Consider the following 20,506-nt stretch of genomic DNA (forward strand, 5'->3'; position numbering starts at 1 on the left):
GATGAAAAATAAGATGGCTGGGATCTGTAGATTTGCAGTAATACATCAAAGTCTTGGAATTCGGGCTCTATGGGCTGATTATGCCCAAGACATTGAATGCGTGATGCCAGCTGCCATCTTTCCAGACTCTAATGGCCAAGAAGAACTTGTTGGTCAAAGGAAGATAGAACAAATTTTCAGAACTGCTAGGCTTACTTCTTCCTTTGCCATAAAAATAAAACATAAAAAGGGAAAACTTTCACAAAGGCTAACCACAGAAGTGTCATCTGCGAATTTTCCCAGGTCATGTTGGACAAAAAGTAAGCACTCCTACCTCTGAGCTTCCAAAGTACTTTGTTCTCAGCCTTGTTTTTCCCTTGTCACGTTGACTTTTGGTTTGATATATCCCATAACAGATTGTGAGCCTCTTAGTGGTAGGGTCCTTGTCCTATTTATACTGATATTCCTTAGAAATTCATCGTAGTAAATATCTGTTAAATCAAACGTCTCAGCCTGTTTCCAGTAGGATGTTTGAGCCCAAATGAACATTTTATATTCCAAGAAATATTTTACTTGGCCTCAATGCTCCAGGATTTATTCCTACTATAAAACTCTCAGATGACTCTTAAAGTTAGGATATCATTGTTCGGTATTCTTGAAGAATTTCAATCTAACTTGATTGACATTCATGCCATTCTATAGAAGCTGAAAGCAAATAAAGGAAGCCCAAATGAGCCCTACATGTATGACCCTTAGCAAAATCATTATCGGGGTCCATGATGGGCTACAAAATCAGCTCATAGTCAGAAGCTTACATCCTAGAATATTAATGAAGGACATTAGAGAATACCAAAACCCTACAAGTATGAACATTCATAATGTATGGAAGAAACTGAGCATCAAAACACCTGGGCATTTCAGGGAGGCAGGAAATTCAATTTACTTTAAAAAGTGATGATATTCACTCCTCTCAATATCGTCCTCACACTATACCATTTAATTTGGATATCTGTATGTGTGACAGATTTCATCCTGGCATCTGACAACCTAATCTAATCAATCTAACTGGTAATCTAATTACCAGTTTTATTTATAAGGATATTATTACGCTCATTCTACTTTCTTTCATGAGTACATAGATTAACTCTTAAAGTAATATTCATATTTATCAAATGAACAAAATTAGAAATTTCACATGAATTTCAAAATGATTTGCTGTTTTTACTAAATAAGTAGTAGCTCTTTAAATAACCAGTTCCCTGGTCGTTTATGATATTATTTGACTATGCAAAATCAGCTTACATGCGATGTCTCAGGAATATAAGTCTGGAATAATGCAAGCTTCGTTGGTGTGTACGTGTGTGTGTTGTCACTGCAAACTCTCCCAAGTTGTTTCAAATCTATTGTCATTGGATACAGACTCCAAATAGTCTAAGAGATAAATTCTGTGTAAAATATATAAAGAGCACTTTACCGTATAATAGCCCCATATTCTAATTATTTGATCTGAAGATAGCTATTTTGCCATTTTAATACAGGTGACTATTTGGCAGAAATAGTCCCCAGGGCAGGATTCAGCGTCTTCTCTCTGTTCACTATAAATCTTACATTAGCAGGAAGACAGCATTTCAGTCCTGAAATATTTCAATGTTGCATGTGTTTCCTCATATCCATGCAATCAGAGTAGAAGAATGTGTTGTAGGAAATCAGAGTTGCTCCTTGAAAGAGGTAACCTGTTTAAATGAGGAAGGACAGGAGGCAGTAAAGAAAAGTGAGGTGTGTGCTGTTAGCAAATCATTTAGCTCTGCCATGGCATGTAGCAAATACATTTAGTTCCTTTTGCTGGAGAATCAGAATTCTAAATGTTGTTCTTTATTAATGTTACTAGAGGGTAGGGAATTTCAAAGAGGGGAAGATGGGATCAGCTTCATCATTTTTCTTCACTAACTGCTTTGCCATCCTCCTGACAGACTCTTTTCTGCTTTCAAATTATGTTTCACACAACTTCTCCTTAAAAGCATCCTCAGGGACACTCTTACAAGTTCAACAATCTGTTTACTGTGTTGGAATTTCTAGTTCACTAATGAATCAAAGGACAGAATGACAAGAGAACTTGAAAGACCAGCTTATTTTTGTCTTTGTAAAAAGAAACACATATATCAGAAACTCTCAGTGATTCATTTATGTACTTGTTGGCAAACATTTATTAAGCATCTGTTATGTGCTGGGCACTGTGCTAGTCGCTGGGAATAGAGAAGTAAATGATAATTTACACTCTGTAAAAGTGTAAATTATATAGAAAAGCAAATAATGTCAATTCTTCAACAAGCATATATGAAACACATGCAGTTGCTTCCTACAAAGGTCTGGAGAAACACAGGTAAAAGAGAGGCCAAGTCTCTTTCAAAGGTGTAAATAATATGGTGGGGAAATTGAAGAAGCATTTAGTGAGTATACGCTGCATCACTCAAGTCTGAATTCATGGCTTGAAATCCCCAAGATGAAAATGAGGAAGAGCAGACAGAACAGCTTGTGTCAAAGCACAAGCTATAATGGAGAATGGTGTGGTTAGTGTGAATAAAACACAGGTCAGGTAAGGAAAAATGATAGGAAATTTACTGAGAACAACAGGGATAGACTATTTTTAAGAAATCTACATAGAATACTAATCATGTGCTCGTGTACTTATAATTTCTCTTTATGTTTTAAAAATAAGTTGTTCTAAAATAACTACAAGAAAATGCAATTTTATTGCTTTTTTCAAAGTTTAAGTATTATAAGCTGAACTAATTCATAGACCCAAGAGAATTTTAAGTAAATGTATTAATAAATCCAAAATAGGGTATATTTAAAGGAATTTGTAGGTATTTGTAAGTCATAATGAAAGAAGTAAGTTTTTCTAGATAGATTGTCATATCGTGTCGTCAGCTTTAGATTGTCTAAAATGATTTAGAAAGAAGCAAGTTGCTAGGTGATTGCTGAGGGAAATCATGAAGACTGATAATTAACTTCAACACTGCAATCAGTTTCAATCAAACAGATTATGTGTCTATGGGAATTCAATAAGAAAATTAGAGGGAGTTTTCATATAGTGCAATTTACATGAAAAAATATTTCATTCTGATCGAAGAAAGTTATATAGCACTTGGCCCTTTCCAACTGTGGGACTTTGAGGTATCACATTCATTCAAAGAGAAAGGAAGAGAAAATATTTTCAGAAGAGGTAGCTAGCAAAATGCTAGCTAGGCAAATGTGTATTTACTCAAATTTGAACACCAGTGTTAGCAGAACAGAGCCAGCAAAACTATGTGTGATGAAGGACCAGCTGTGTTTTGCTTCATTTTGTTTTCAATCCATCACATACCAGTGCTTTTGTAAGAAGTATTGGAAAAGTGAAATTAAAAGACACACAAAATACTAGTCTAAATTTCTTATTCTGAGCCTCAACAGACATAAATTTACTCTGTCTGAACACCTATTACTATTATTACTACCTATTACTATTATTTACTCTTTCTAAACACCTGTCCTCAATCTTTGTATTTATCTCATCACGGAACGATAAACAGAATAAGACCATAAGAGTACATGGCACATATTTGGGACTCAAGTAACGTTTCTGAGATAAATTGGAAAATAAAGATTTTATCTCTGCCCATAGGAAGTTAACATTCAAGTGGGAGAGACATGAATGTAAATACATAAATGCAACTAAGTTCATTTTTCTAGACAGATTCTTACATAGCGTTGTCAACTTTAAATTGTCAAAAGATTTAGAAAGAAGCCAGTCGCTAGGTGATTACTAGGGAAAATCACATAGACTGATAATTAACTTCAATACTGCAATCGGTTTTTAAGCAAAGAGATTACGTGTCTAAGGGAATTCAATAAGGAAATAAGAGTGAGTTTTCATATGGAGCAATTTACAGGGAAAAATATTTCATTCCAATTAACAAAAATACCATATATCCTGATAGTAAAATGCACACTGCACCGTGGAGTACAAAGAAGAGAAACGGTTTATCTGGCTCCAGAGCTGGCAAAGGCTCTGGCCAATGAGGAGGGTATTTAAGAGCAAAAACAGGTATTATGACCTACTTAAAACCCCTAAGAAGTGCAGCAGGGATGGCAGGTAGACGTTGAGAAGAAATGCTAAAGAGAGAGGAGGCAGGAAGGATTGCGGTAGGGATCTTACCTTTCAGGCAAATGATTTACAAGGAGCCAGGGCAGGGTGGGGGCGAGGAGCTCTTGCAGGGGAAACACCTCATGATCTTTTCCAAATTGTAAGATCACCACCCCACTCCCAAGATTCTGATACACAGCAGCCTAATGAATAGAATTTGGAAAGTACAGCAAAGCGCCAGAAAAGAATTAAAAATGACATTGAATGTCACCACCCAGATATAGAGACTGTTACCATTTTGATGTGTCTTCTTCCAAACTTTTATCAATGTGCACACATGTACATGCACCTTTCATCTTGAAAGTCTGTGTTCTACTGTGCATCCGGTTCATGTTAGGTGGTTGTGAATGTGCTAGAAGTCGGTGGAGACTGCCCTCCCATTGGCAACGTGGGGTCTCCTTAGGGTTAAGCTACAGGAACCTGGGTCAGCTTTATTCATACTAATTGCTTCCATGTTCCTGGGCATGTTCCCATGTAAGCACTCTGCCACAGCAAGATCGTATTAAACAGGGACATGTTTTGTGGTTAGTGATATTTATTTCCTGCCTCAAAAGAGTAGGAGAAAAACATGGCAGCTGCTGTATCATGTGAATGAGTTTAGCAAACTTTGGTGTCCCAGTGGTTTGGTTTTGTGACCCCGGATGATTAATCCTTTCCTCTCCCTTTTGGGGCATTTCTGCTTATATTTCCAAAGCCAATTCTTTCTGAACTTTTTCACCCAAAACATCTGGTTCAGCTTCTTCCTTAAAGACTGGGAAATGAAAACTTGAGCTCATGGACATCCCCCCTAAATTATCCCTGCTTTTTCAAATTGACTTGCTTCTTTTCTTTCTTTCTGTCCCGTGTTACAGATTGTTTGTTGTAATTCTTTTTTTTTTTAATGTCATCATGTTGCCAAAGATAGAGACCATTATATAGGTGAATATTTTTGTTTACTACTCCTCATGATGTCTTCCCTTTTTTCTTTAGCGGTGGTCAGGTAATACAGTATTTTACAGGAGTATACATTCAGTGAGAAAAGGATGATTTATAGACTCAGTTTATTCTTTCTTATAATGCTTTATGATGTGCAGTTTTATTCTATCTATAGATTCTTTTTTTTAACTGTCCTTTTTATTTTAAACTTTTAATTTAATTATAAGTGGCACACAGTATTATATTAGTGTCAGGGGTAAAACACACCTGATTTGATAATTTTACACATTAATATATGATCTCCACAATAACCCTAGTTACCACCTGTCACCATTCAAAGTGAGTACAATAGTCTTTTTTTTTCTTTTTTAACATCTTTACTGGAGTATAATTGCTTTACAATGTTATGTTTGTCTCTGCTGTTTAACAAAGTGAATCAGCTATATGCATACGTATACCCCTATATCCACTCCCTCTTGCATCTCCCTCCCACCCTCCCTATCCCACCCCTCTAGGTGGTCACAAAGCACCGAGCTGATCTCTCTGTGCTATGCAGCTGCTTCCCAATAGCTATCTATTTTACATTTGGTAGTGTTTATTTGTCAATGCTACTCTCTCACTTCATCCCAGCTTACCCTTACCCCTCCCTGTGTCCTTAAGTCCATTCTCTACGTCTGCATCTTTATTCCTGTCCTGCCTCTAGGATCCTCAGAACCATTTTTTTTTAAGATTCCATATATATGTGTTAGCATACGGTATTTGTGTTTCTCTTTCTGACTTACTTCACTCTGTATGACAGACTCTAGGTCCATCCACCTCACTACAAATAACTCAATTTTGTTTCTTTTTATGGCTGAGTAATATTCCATTGTATATATATGCCACATCTTCTTTATCCATTCATCTGTCGATGAACATTTAGGTTGCTTCCATGTCCTGGCTATTGTAAATAGTGCTTCAATGAACGTTGTGATACATGTCTCTTTTTGAAGTATGGTTTTCTCAGGGTATATGCCCAGTAGTGGGATTGCTGTGTCATATGGTAGTTCTATTTTTAGTTTTTTATGGAACCTCCATACTGTTCTCCATAGTGGCTGTATCAAGTTACACTCCCACCAACAGTGCAATAGAGTTCCCTTTTATCCACACCCTCTCCAGCATTTATTGTTTGTAGACTTTTTGATGATGGCCATTCTGGCCAGTGTGAGGTGATACCTCATTGTAGTTTTGATTTGCATTTCTCTAATGGTTAGTGATGTTGAGCATCCTTTCATGTGTTTGTTGGCAATCTGTATCTTCTTTGGAGAAATGTCTATTTAGGTCTTCCACCCGTTTCTGGATTGGGTTGCTTGTTTTTTTGATATTGAGCTGCATGAGCTGCTTGTATATTTTGGAGATTAATCCTTTGTCAGTTGCAAATATTTTCTCCCATTCTGAGGGTTGTCTTTTCATCTTGTTTATGGTTTCCTTTGCTGTGCAAAAGATTTGAAGTTTCTTTCGGTCCCATTTGTTTATTTTTGCTTTTATTTCCATTTCTATAGGAGGTGGGTCAAAAAGGATCTTGTTGTGATTTATGTCATACAGTGTTCTGCCTATGTTTTCCTCTATGAGTTTTATAATGTCTGGCCTTACATTTAGGTCTTTAATCCATTTTGAGTTTGTTTTTGTGTATGGTGTTAGGGAGTGTTCTAATTTCATTCTTTTACATGTACCTGTCCAGTTTTCCCAGCACCGCTTATTGAAGAGGCTGTCTTTTCTCCATTGTATATTCTTGCCTCCTTTATCAAAGATAAGGTGACCATATGTGCATGGGTTTATCTCTGGGCTTTCTATCCTATTCCATTGATCTATACTTCTGTTTTTGTGCCAGTACCATACTGTCTTGATTACATAGCTTTGTAGTATAGTCTGAAGTCAGGGAGCCTGATTCCTCCAGCTCTGTTTTTCTTTCTCAAGATTGCTTTGGCTATTCGGGGTCTTTTGTGTTTCCATACAAATTGTAAAATATTTTGTTCTAGTTCTGTGAAAATTGCCATTGGTAGTTTGATAGGGATTGCATTGAATCTGTAGATTGCTTTGGGTAGTATAGTCATTTTCACAATGTTGATTCTTCCAATCCAAGAACGTGGTATATCCCTCCATCTGTTTGTGTCATCTTTAATTTCTTTCATCAGTGTCTTATAGTTTTCTGCATACAGGTCTTTTGTCTCCTTAGGTAGGTTTATTCTAGGTGTTTTATTCTTTTTGTTGCAGTGGTAAATGGGAGTGTTTCCTTAATTTCTCTTTCAGATTTTTTGTCGTTAGTGTTTAGGAATGCAAGAGCTTTCTGTGCATTAATTTTGTATGCTGCTACTTTACCAAATTCATTGATTAGCTCTAGTAGTTTTCTGGTAGCATCTTTAGGATTCTCTATGTAAAGTATCATGTCATCTGCAAACAGTGACAGTTTTACTATCTATAGATTCTTATAACAGATTTAATGTGCCACACTATAATTACACACTACAAATTGTAATCTTGGTGCTGGCTTTTTTATGATAAACACAACCATATTAAAATGCCCCTCATTGGAATTCCCTGGCCGTCCAGTCATTAGGTCTCCTTCCTCTTACTGCCAAGGGCTGGGTTCCATCCCTGGTCGAGGAAGTAAGACCCAACATGCTGCACAGTGCAGCCAAAATAAAATGTTCCCCAAATCTAATTCTCTAACACACTGTTGTGCTTCAAGTGTTCCATTTAATCCCTCCCGCTTCTTGCTACCACCCTCTCCTAGATAGTTTCACTGAGACACATTTTGGCATAGTCTCAGTCTGATATTTTGAAAGATATTTGTTGAAACAACCTCGTGAAACCCATTGCTGGTCTTCCTAAAATAATGTGGGCACTTGTTACCTTGTTAGCCTAGAGTATAGTGACAGGATGCATACCATAAGTCTTCTCTCCTGAGTTGGTAAAGATGTGCTTCTAAGCAACTGTTTTTTTCTTTGTTTTTTGAAAGTGTGACCTATGTGATTGATTCTTTTGTCCTGCTTAAATTTGAATTGGAGGATCTTAAAGTCAAATTTGTATCCTACATTAAGTAAGTAAATAGACTCACCATACCCATGTCATATACTGTCCCCATCTCTTTCCCTCTGGCTCAACTCTATTTTCCAGTTCTAAGAATCCATTTCTCCACTTCCTATCTGTTTCTCATTTGTCTTTTTTTTTTAATTGATTTATTTTTGGCTGTATTGCTTCTTCACTGCTGTATGTGGGCTTTCTCTAATTGCGGCAGGTGGGGGCTCCTCTTCGGTTGCGGTACCCAGGCTTCTTACTGCAGTGGCTTCTCTTGTTGCAGAGTGCGGGCTCTAGAATTCAGGCTTAGTAGTTGTGGTGCACAGGCTTAGTTGCTCCACAGCATGTAGGATCTTCCCAGACCAGGGCTCGAACCCATGTCCCCTGCATTGGCAGGCGGATTCTTAACCACTGCATCACCAGGGAAGTCCCTTCTCATTTGGCTTATATTCTTCTATTATGCTTATCTTTGCAAACTGCCATAAAGTTGCTCTCATTACAAAAAGGACAAAGTAGTGTCGAAATTAAAAAATGTGTGAAACCTCTCTCCTTAAAAACGGTCTATTCAGACAGGCTAAAATTTGAATTGGAAACAGTCAGAGACCAGGTGTAAAATAAAACTTGTCTAAGGTTTTGAGAAAAGAAAGATGATGTATGTGAATCGTGTGGCACCGATAATTGCACAGGAAATGCAGTGCACCAATCTCCTCCTATTACTACAAGTTAAAAATGAACAAGCCAAAAAAAAAAAAAACCTCATTTTTATAGGTTCTAAGATCAGGAAGCAAAAATAAGAGCATTACTCATTAATTTTTATAATGAGGCAGAGAAAAAAAATTATTAGTACCCTAAGAAACAAACATTTCTAAAAAGATCTCTTCTTGACAGAAATATGTTTAATGAACATTAAAAATAGATATGAGTAAAAGTGGGGACCAGAAATATTTTATTTTCGTTAGGATTTTATAATGTATTTTCCCTTTATCTGAAAGATTAGCACACTCAGAAAGACTTCATAGAAAGTCTTAGGACTGGAAACATTTGGAAAAACCTAATTGAAGAGTTTAAAATGACATAGGTGGAAATGAGTAGAATTGAGATTTACTTCTCTGAGACACTCCAGATTCACCATTAATCTGGCTAAGCAAAATTTAATATAATAGGCATGACTCCCAGAATAAATGAATTCCATTTCCACCAGTGAAATGATTGTATTTCATAATTTAGATGGGCCCTTTTTTAAAAAAATATGTCACATGTACTTTTATGGTTAGAAAACATTTTTCCCCGGCAATAACAAATCAAATACTTCATAGCCTGAAAACTCACATCAACCCCTGATATTTATACATAGATATTTCATACCTCTTATTTTTCAGAGAATATGAGATATAAGGGACACAGACCTTTATTTTTCAAATATTGTAAAATGAGTTATTTGTACCAAATTAATTTTTCTCCAATAATATGACTTTTTCAGTTCCCATGTAATGAAATAGATAGAAGGACCATCCCTATTCTCTTATACTCTACTCATCCTCAGGAAAGCCCCCAGGCTGCTCCTCTGAGCTGGCACTTAACCAGCTGGAAAAAAAAAAAAAAAATGAAAGAGACAGAGGTCAAAAGTAGGCTCCTGGCCCACTTAAAGTCTTGGGCTCAGTGGAACAGAAATCTAAATACAAATGTGACTCCATGGTAACAGTAGTAAAAATGAATGTCTTTTCTCTCTGAGTATTGATGAAGTATATTGCTGGGAGTAGGCATGGAATAACAGAGTAGAGAGCTGGTTAGTGGCTTTTTTTCCATCATTAAGCCTTCGGACTATGTGCATTCATTAAGTTATTCTTTCTATAAACATTCAGTTGATTCCTGCCGCACTAGGTACTGTATTAGGTGCTGAGATAGAGAGAAGAGTAAACCAGACAAGGTCCTTATCCTCCAGAGGACTTATAATCTAGTGCGGGAAGAACCTCATTTGCTCCATCTGTAAAAAAGGCATAAACAAGATGATTGCAAAGGTCCTTGCTAGCTCTAAGTAAATAAATTTATTTTAAAAAATTAAAAGTACTACAGTGAGTATTATTACTAATTTTGCCACTTCCTTATTTTTTTTCCTTTATCCCAATGTCCTTTCATTGGTCCCAAGTTTGGGGGTCAGGAGAAACAAGTAGGAAGTTTAAAAGAAGATATAAATGACCAAAGGAGAGAATAAGAAAAGAAGGTAAAAGAATAGCACTGGACAGTTAGTGGGCATCTACTTGTGGTAGGCATTTTATAAATGTAATTTAATCTAAGAGACAGAAATCTAGCAAGCTGCCACCCTCCAAAAGAAATTCTAGAGGCAGGAACAAATAATGATCAACTTTGTAAGTATAGGACCTAACACAATGTTTGTTAGATAATATGTGTCCTAGAAATGTTGGATAAATTTAAACAAACATGAAAGATGATAAATAACATAATCAGCATTCTAACATTTCACCACCTTAAGGAGTGAGTCACCACATTATAGACATCATTTTCCTTCAGGCCCTTAACTCAGGACAGTTATTTCTTGGATCTTAGAATGTTCTTCAGCATTTAGAAACAAATATAGAAATCATTTCTTTAATGGAAGCATGAGAGCAAATTCCTCCACACACACATGCACAGCAAATATCTTTTGGTAAATAAATGATCGTGTTTATCTCTGCAAACCACCTAGATAGCTGCATTAGGATTGCCCAATTTCAGAAAGTGTTGTTCTTCATACTTTTTAGTAGACAGGTTTTTACAGTAGAGTTTTATAATGCCATCCACCTGGGTGTAACAGGAATCATCATGCATGGCCATCTCAAATGGCATTCCACCTTACTTTTATAATTTGTGCTAAAGTTTTGAGCTCATGGCCTTTTTTTTTTTTTTTTTTTGCGGTACGCGGGCCTCTCACTGTTGTGGCCTCTCCCGTTGCCAGAGCACAGGCTCCGGACGAGCAGGCTCAGCGGCCATGGCTCACGGGCCTAGCCGCTCCGCGGCATGTGGGATCTTCCCGGACCGGGGCACGAACCCAAGTCCCCTGCATTGGCAGGCCAACTCTCAATCACTGCACCACCAGGGAAGCCCTTCTAAGCCTATTTTTAAATATGAATACATTGTGACAGATTTACTCCCATGAGATGGTAGTGGGGACTACCACTAAGTGTTTGGTGGATTTGACTAAGAAGTGTGAGTAGTTTCTCAGACACACGAAATGACATACCAGTAAATTGGAGAAAAACATGTCTGTTCTTAACAGAAAGAAAGTAAACCACTGATTGATAACCAAAAGCAACAATTAATTTAGTAAATAAAATTAATAAGAAGACACTCAGTAAGACAAATTATAAAAGTTGATTAAAATTATTAATTAATGAACTTACAATATGTGTAAATTGATGTTTATTTTGAAGTATAGACTTGTCAATGAAAACAATTCAGGCATTGTCTTGTCATTCTTTCCTTGTAACCCTCCTGATAGCCATTCTTCAACATGCAGGGTGACACCTATGCTCACTGTCACCTTGTTTTTCTTTCAACCTAGATAAAGGTTTATTCACTTATCCAGTCTAAAGGTTTCACATTAAGTGACAATCAGACTCTACCCAAAACTGTCCAAATATTGCCATAATAATTTGCGTCATACGCTAGCATTACAATTTTGTTTTATATTAATGAAGGTTTTATAGTTCCACTAAGCTAGAGATAAATGTGTTTACCAATAAGAAACCTTAACCAGAGCAATTAGACAAGAAAAAGACAAAAAAAGCCATGCAAATTAGAAAGGAATAAATAAATCTATTACAAATGACATGATCATGTATATACAGAAAATCTCAAAGAATCCACCAAAAAGCTACTAGAGCTAATAAATGAATTCAGCAAAGTTGCAATATACAAAATCAACACACAAAAATCAGGTGTGCTCCTAAATACCAGCAATAAACAATCAGAAAAAAAAATTAAGAATGCAATCACTTTTGAGAATAGCATCTAAAAGGATAAAATACCTGGGAATAAATTTAACCAGAGAGGTGAAAGGTTTCTACACTTAAAATTACAAAGCATTACTGAAAAAAATTAAAGAAAACCTAAATAATGGAAAGACATTTCCAGTTTATGGATAGGAAGACAATATTGTCACGATGTCAGTACTGCCCAAAGCAATCTACAGATTCAACACAGTGCCAATTAAAACTCCAACAGCCTTTTCTGCAGAAATGGAAAATTGATCCTCAAATTCATACGGAATTTCAAGGGCACCAAAAAGCCAAAGCAGTCTTGTTAAAGGATCAAGTTGGAGGGCTCACACTTCCTGATTTCAAAACTTACCACAAAGCCACAGCAAACAAAACAATATGGTATTGGCATATGAATATACATAGAGACTAATGGGTTATAATTAAGAATCCAAATATAAACCCATATATCTATGACCAGTTGATTTTTTACAAGTCCATTCAATAAGGAAAGAACAGTCTCTTCAACAGGTGTTGCTGGGACAACTGGATTTCTACATGCAAAAGAATGAAATTGGACCCCTACCTCATACCACACACAAAAATTAACTCAAAACAGATCAAAGACTTCAATATAAGAGCTAAAACCATAAAACATTTAGAAAAAATCATAGGAGTAAATCTTTATAACCTGGGATTTGGCAATGCATTCTTATATATGACACCAAAAGTATAAGAAACAAAAGAAAAAAATAAATAAATTGGACTTCATCAAAAACTTTCATGCATCAAAGGGTATTAAGAAAGTGAAAAAGCCTACAGAATGGGAATATTTGAAATCATATATATGATAAGAGTTTAATATACAGAATATATAAAAACTCCTACAACTCATCAAATCGACAGACAACCCAATTTAAAAAAAGAAGCATACTTGAACAGACATTTCTTCAAAGAAGATATACAAATGGCCAATAACCATATGAAAAGATGCTCAACATCATTAGTCATTAGGGAAATGTGAATCAAATCTATAATTAGATACCACTTCCCACCTTTTGGGATGGCAATAATAGTAATAATAAAATAGAAAATAGCAAGCGTTGGTGAAGATGTGGAGAAATAGAAACCTGCATATACATTATTTGTGGAAATGTAAAATGGTACAACAGCTATGGAAGACAGTTCAGTGCCACCTCATAACCTAAAACAGAATTACCATATGACCCAGCAATTCCATTCCTAGTTATATACCCAAAGGAGTTGAAATGGGGCCCAGATACTTATACGCCAATGTTCAAAGCAGCATTATTCACAATAGTCAAAAGGTGGAAACATCTCAAGTGTCCATCATCAGATAAATGAATAAACAAAATGTAGCATATGCATACAATGGAATACTATTCAGCCATAAAAATTATTGAAGTTCTTATACATGCTACAATATGGATTAACCTTGAAAACATTATGCTAAGTGAAATAAGTCAGACAAAAGGATAAATATTGTATTATTCCACTCATATGAAGTACCTAGACTAGGTAAATTCATAGAGACATAAAGTAAGTTAGAGGTTACCAGGGGCTGGAGGAAGAGGAGAACAGTTTTTATTGTTTAATGGCTATAGAATTTCCATTTCTACTGATGCAAATGTTTTAGAAATAGGTAATGGTAATGGTTGCACAACACTGTGAATGCCACTGAATTGTACACTTTCAAAAAGTGGGTAAAATGGAAAATTTTGTTATATATATTTTACAAAGTTTTTTTAAATTAATAAAATTCATTTTATTAAAAAACTTTGAATTATATTCTTTAAATGGGTGAAGTGTATGGTGTGTGAAAGTCATGTTTACTGGATGCAACATAGATGAAGTTTTGTTTTGTTTTTCTTCATTGCCCATCTACAGTGATTTCAGATATCTATTGTAAATACTTTCATGTTTTTAATCAACACTAAAACAATTTTGTTAGTTAATAAGCTATGAAGTCAATTCCTTTAGAGGTGTTCATATGCTCACTAAATTTAAATTGGAAACTTGCATCAGAAACATTTTGTCTGTTTAGCCCCCTCACAATGCCACCCTATACAGTGCCTGCACATATTGGATGTAGCCAGAGCTTAATAATAATTTAAGTGAATTCATCACAAGTTAGGGGAGGAAAACTCATGTGATCCATTCAGCTTCCTTTCCTCTACTCTAAGCTTCTAAGTCAATGTCTTGCTGATTCCTAGAGGTTGCTCCATTCTTTGAAACCTCAGCTCTTAAAGAGCTGTCTGCTCAATGACAGATACAGTAAGTTAAACAAGCATTTTTTATCCTAATGCAGACTATCATTGCACCATACAGTGTTAGAAGTGGCAGAAAACTTCACAGTCAAACATTTTGTTTTCCTCATATCAGGATCCATCATTTTAAGTAAAATTGTGTTTTACTTAAACAAATTACGCTTGAATGTATATAATTGATGAAGGTAGAAAATTATATCGTAGAACTTGAAATGGTAAATATATGGAGTTGACATTTAAAATTTTTCTTAATGGAAGTATCTATGGGCAGTGGGTAATATTTTACCTTTTAAATAGGAAAGACATTAAGAATTAAGCCCAACCATTCAGAGATTTCCAATGTTGGGAGACATACACTTGATCTGGGAAAAATAAAAGTTTGAGATTACTAATAAACATAAGTTGAAGTAAAGAAATTTGCTCACCTTCCACTACTCATACTGTGACCCTTTCTTGTTTTATTACAACTCCATATCCTGACACTTATTTATCACCCTTCTTTCTTTATAGTCACCCAATCCCCAAAGGCTGGCCACTTTATTTTAATAGAAAATTATTTAAGACTTAAAATCCTTCAGAAGAAAAGTAGCTTCAATAGCTGAATTAATAGGGTTGGAAAATTGATCAATTTACTTGACTTCTGCCTGCCAATATTGGTTTAGGTCATCTGGGGTCTCAGCAGTTCAAAGCCAAAAATAAGCACCTCATATCAAAATCTTTTGTGTTGCATGTACCTCAATTCTATCCAACTGACAGCCGAGCCTGTCCCTCCAGTTCCTGGTTGCCTGCCCAGCCTTTGGACCATCTGTCCTGTCTAGTCTTTGTGGTTTGGGTTTCCTCCTGTTTCCTGATTTCATGCCTGATTTCAGCCAAGAATAATTTTTCTGAGCTGTCGGTGTTTGGGGCTGTCCCATCTTTACCTAGTGCCTAATTTCCATTTTGTTCTAATCCTCCCTCCCTGCATGTTGTTTCTCCTGTACCAGCCTTTGCTTTCACATTTTGACATATTTCAAAACACCACTTCACTTCCCACCCAGTCTGTTTTGCGAGCAGCACTGTCTAGGCTCTTGCTCTAACTATGCCAATTATTGAGCTTACTGCTCTGAGAACTTAAGATCGACTAGCCTTGGAGAGAGAAAAGGCAAAGAATCAAGCACCACTCATTCAATTTAATTAGAGCAACTCATAAGTTTTCAATTAGTGGTTAAGGAATTAACTTGTTGCCTCACCGTTTAAGAGTATATGATTTTTTTTTCACAAAATAACTCACAAAAATGGCTGCTGTGGCCCTCTTCATCAATAACCAAAACGTAGATGCAATGAAGGTGAACTGGTTAAGCTATTGAATATTGAAGCCAATTACATGGAAACAGCGGAGGTCAGGAAGCTTAGAAGACACTGAATCCACAGGGAGAATGTATTGTCAGTCAAACACAAGTACCCTGATTATGCTATTGCGCTCATTAACACTGTTATTTTTTAGAAGAGGACCATGTGGTTTGGTAGATGAAATAAGAGGTCATACCTCTGACAGTTTCTTTTCAAAGAGTAAATCAGTAAGACTTCCTCTTTATTATCTTTTCTTTTAGGATTTAAGGGTACATTATTGACAAACATTTATTGTCATTATACTCTGATTGGGCAAAAATAGTCATGCATTATATATTTTTTCTTCCTGGTTGCCTCCTCAAGACACTGGCAATCATCCTGGAATCGGTTTTCCATTCTCCACTATGTGTATGTGTACGTGTACGTGTGTGTGTGTGTGTGTGTGTGTGTGTGTGTGTGCGTGCGCGCATATTGGGGATTTTCCTTATATCTTCAATAGGGTGTATTTAGTTATCTGGTTATATTTATTTTTTTCCTGTGATGAGCATTTTTTTCTTCATCAGTTGTGACCAGCTATCGCAGGGCTACTTGTCTTCCGATAAGTCTATTGACTCTTAAGTAACTGAAGTATAAAAAGGAAATGATCATTTAGGAGCTCAGTTAATCAGAGTAAATTATGCAGATCTAGACCAGTATGTCAGATTACGAAGGACATGCCTCTTTATGATCCATGAAGGGAAATAGTAACATAAAGATCTCTTCAAAATGCTCATATTTAAATTTGCTGTTTAAAATGTTAAATACTGTGACAGGCACTACATACAAATCTTTATGGCAGACACTATCATAAAGGATGTGGTGGGTTTGGCAACTCTTGAAGTCGATGGGACTTCAAGGTGGCCTTTCCTTACAACCAATTCAACTTTATATAACATTGTTCTTTCTAATCTTGTACACCTTGGTATTATTTGAATAATATTTAGGCAATCAATTTTAAGAACAACTTTTTTTATGTGCTTGGGTTTTTTTGGATTTAAATATTCAGAGGTCAAATTACATTTGCTTTCAAGAATGTGTTTGCCTTGGTATCCTGCAAAAAAGTCTTTACTTATGGAAATACATTCATAAAAATAAGTACACTGGCTAGATAATGTGTCTCCCAAAGATTTCTATCAGATAATAGCCTGAAAATGTCGTGTGGTGCGTTTTAATACTTACTTTTCTTTTTGTGGCCCTGGGTGCTTTAAGGAAAACTAAAAGAAGTGTTAACTGTGCATTTGTTAATCCAATTTATGGGAACTGGAGCAACCCAGAGAAAACAGAGGTAAGTGGTAATGAACTGTGTTGTTTCAGAACGGGGAACAAGCCTGCACACGTGCACACATACACACACACACACACACACACACACACACACACACACACACACAGTGTTGTCTGGACATGTTCCCATATCATGGTTAAAAGATGTGTTTTAGTGGAATTATTTCTCCACTAAAGAGATGGGATGGGAAGGAGTTTCAGTCTCTCTAAATATGCAATGAGAATTTTCCATTTCAGGATGGTTTCAATCTGCTTGTAGAATCAGTTCACTGTTAAATGGCTTTGTGGTCACTGTTCATACCCAAATAGAGCTGACAAATCTGGAAAATATCAGTTTAACCCACAAAGTATTAGTCATCTACTCACAGTAACTCTTCATTGACTGTTCTTCATATTTTATTCCCAAACACAAAAGGGAGAATAGCGTTCTATGCTCTCTTTCAATTCAGGTGTGGGCTGTGAGGATTGTTACCTGATAACTTAGAAAGAGAAAGGAGGAAGGAAAAGTGTGTTACATCTTTCTTGGCCTCTTTTTAGGGCTACTCCTTATCAGTGCAATATGAAGTAGGCTAGAGAGAAAATGGCAAGTATAATAAAATCTCTCTCACCCCTTTCTTAAATAGGTAATATGAGCATCCATCTGGGTATAAAACAGGATTAGCCATAACACATCACTTCTGTATGAAAGCTTCCTTACATCTGATTTTAGAAATATTGTATCAAATTCATTCTCTTGTGAAAGTGAGCACGTAGAAAACCAACTTTCATTTTCTCCTATTATTTTTTTAATGAAAATCCTCCATAAAACAGTTGTTACTGTTGCTGAAACCGAGCAGCAAAGGTTTCAGATCAGGTGGTTTCTAGTATTTTTGAGTGATGTGGTTGAAGTCTAACACAACCCTTGACTTCTTTATTTCTGTTACCTGATAACTTAAAAAGAGGAAAGGAGAAATTAAGGGCATTGCATCTTCAATAATGATGTCATATACACTTTTAGTATTGTTAGGAATGAAAGGAAGAAGGAAGATATTTCCCAGAACACAGAATTAATTTGGATGATTTGCCAAGTCAGTCAAGTCGTAGAATAAAAATGAAAATGTAGGGCTTCCCTGGTGGCACAGTGGTTGAGAGTCCACCTGCCGTTGCAGGGGACACGGGTTCGTGCCCTGGTCTGGGAGGATCCCACGTGCCGCGGAGCGGCTGGGCCCGTGAGCCATGGCTGCTGAGCCTGTGCATCTGGAGCCTGTGCTCTGCAACGGGAGAGGCCACAACAGTGAGAGGCCCACGTACCGCAAAAAAAAAAAAAAGAAAAGAAAATGTAGCCCTACTTAATGGATAATAAACAAATAAATAAATGAATATTTAAGAAACAAAATGTAATACATCTTCTTGACAAAGTAGGAAGGTGTAATATAAACCTATTTTCATTTTTGCTAAAGAAAAGAAAACTTAATCTTTTTAGTCTTTAGCATAGTTTAACTTTTAGTATCTGAAAGTTACAAATGATGTAAGGAATTAAAATGTGTTTTAAATTTGACATTTTTATATTTATCATTCCTCATTCGTGTTTTTTTCTTCCGATTAAGAATGGCTAAGAAATCCTGTCATAGCTCTAGACTTTTGTTGCTATTTTGATTTCTGTTGTTTCAGAAACAAATGACTTTGTATTAATTAAACTAAGTGCACCTTCCCTGACATTGTAACAGAGAAATAGACTTACCTGAAAATACTCTTCTGAACATTCTTAGAGAAAATTCTCATATTCTGAAATAGAAAATGAGAGAATAGTATAATGAAAACCACATACCCATCAGCCAACGTCAACAATTATCAACCCGTGGTCATTCTTGTTTCACCTCTACTGCCACCTATTCCCTTCACCCACCAGAATGGTGGTGATATTTTTTTAAATAGACTTAATTTTCTTTAGAGCAGTTTTAGGTTCAGGGCAGAACCTAAAACTTTCCATATACTCCCTGCCCCCACCCATGCATAGCCTCCCCCATTATCAACATCCACCACCAGAGGGGTAGATTTCTTACAATTGATGAACTTACACTGATATGTCATTATCACCCAGAGTCCATAGTTTACATTATGGTTCACTCTTGGTGTCAACCAGAGTGTTTTTAAGCAAATTCCAGATATCATTTAATTTTACCTGTACAGACTTCAGTTGTACCAGGATAAGAACATAAAAAAATATATAACCACAGTAACATGCTTAAACATTTAATAATAATTCCTTGACACAATCAAATACTCAATCAGTGTTCAACCTACCCCAATTGTCTCATAAGTAAGTAGGGGGTTTTGTACTTTGTTATTGTTGCTATATTTTTAAAATCATGATCCATATAAGGTATATGCAGAGGTGAGGATGAGGCAGTGACTCCTATGCCACTAGAGGACGCTGGGCATACACCAAGACTAGGCTTGCGTCAGTGGTTCAGGCGGTGTGGACTGGAGGTGCTGAAGTAGGAACTGGTGATGCTCTAGTTATTACTGCAATGAAAATCCATTAAAAATTCACCTCAACCTGCATGATATGGAAAGAAGTCTCTTATTTTAATGCCTAAAATCATAACTTTTTTCAATGTGTTTTTCTTTAGAGTTCTATGTACTCCTTCTCAAATCCATTATATGACACAACATCAGGAAGCCTGGAGACTGAATCTAATCATCTCAAATAGTACCTTCAAGATCAAGTATGCTTGGGACTTCCCTGGTGGTCCAGTGGTTAAGACTCTGAGCTTCCATTGCAGGGGGCGCGGGTTTGATCCCTGGTTGGGGAACCAAGATCCCACGTGCTACATGGTGTGGCAAGACAAAGAACAACCAACCAACCAGCCAACAAACAAAAAAAAGATCAAGTATGATCTTGTATTCCAGTCCGTGAAATCTGATAGAAACTCATGCAATAGTAAAAATAGGAGGGATTCAGAATACTACTCTAATTATTACATTTACAAATAAATTGTCTTATGGAATATATTGAATGTTTTCATGGAATCTGAATCAGAACCTTATCTTCATTATATATATGAATAGTTTGATAAAATGTTCCACTTAAGTTTCTTGTTTTCCTTTCATTTTTTTAAAGGATGAATCAAATTGTTTCAGATCCTGAATATAAAGAAGTTTTAAGATGCTTATTTAGATGCCATTGACCTTAGAAACAAAGTTGAACTGACTTAGTATACAAACTAACTAGCAGGAATGGGTGGACAAATCATAGTAATCCTAACAACATAACCATGAGTAAAATTTATTTCTGCATTTTGGAAAAAATGTGATAAATTATCATCCTAAACTTCCTTTCATTCAAATAATCATTTAACATATATCTTTACATAGATATAAAAATATTGCTAAAATATATGTCAAGAAGCTTTGTTGTTCTGAACGTAATAGAGAGCCCAGAAATAAACCCACACACTTATGGTCAATTAATCAAC

At 36.0% G+C, this 20,506-nt stretch overlaps 1 protein-coding gene across 1 annotated transcript in view; it reads left to right on the forward strand.

Annotated features, from left to right (window-relative positions):
- Window positions 1–19,741, forward strand: part of MALRD1 (MAM and LDL receptor class A domain containing 1) — a 567,689-nt gene extending 547,948 nt beyond the window's left edge. Inside the window, exons 39-40 of the mRNA XM_060121258.1 lie at window positions 16,974–17,049; window positions 19,661–19,741. Of these exons, the coding sequence (XP_059977241.1) occupies window positions 16,974–17,049; window positions 19,661–19,741 (157 nt within the window). The remainder of the gene's footprint in view (window positions 1–16,973; window positions 17,050–19,660) is intronic.
- The last annotated feature ends 765 nt before the right edge of the window (window positions 19,742–20,506 follow it).

This window comes from Lagenorhynchus albirostris, chromosome 1 (genome assembly GCF_949774975.1).
Source record: "Lagenorhynchus albirostris chromosome 1, mLagAlb1.1, whole genome shotgun sequence".
NCBI lineage: Eukaryota > Metazoa > Chordata > Mammalia > Artiodactyla > Delphinidae > Lagenorhynchus > Lagenorhynchus albirostris.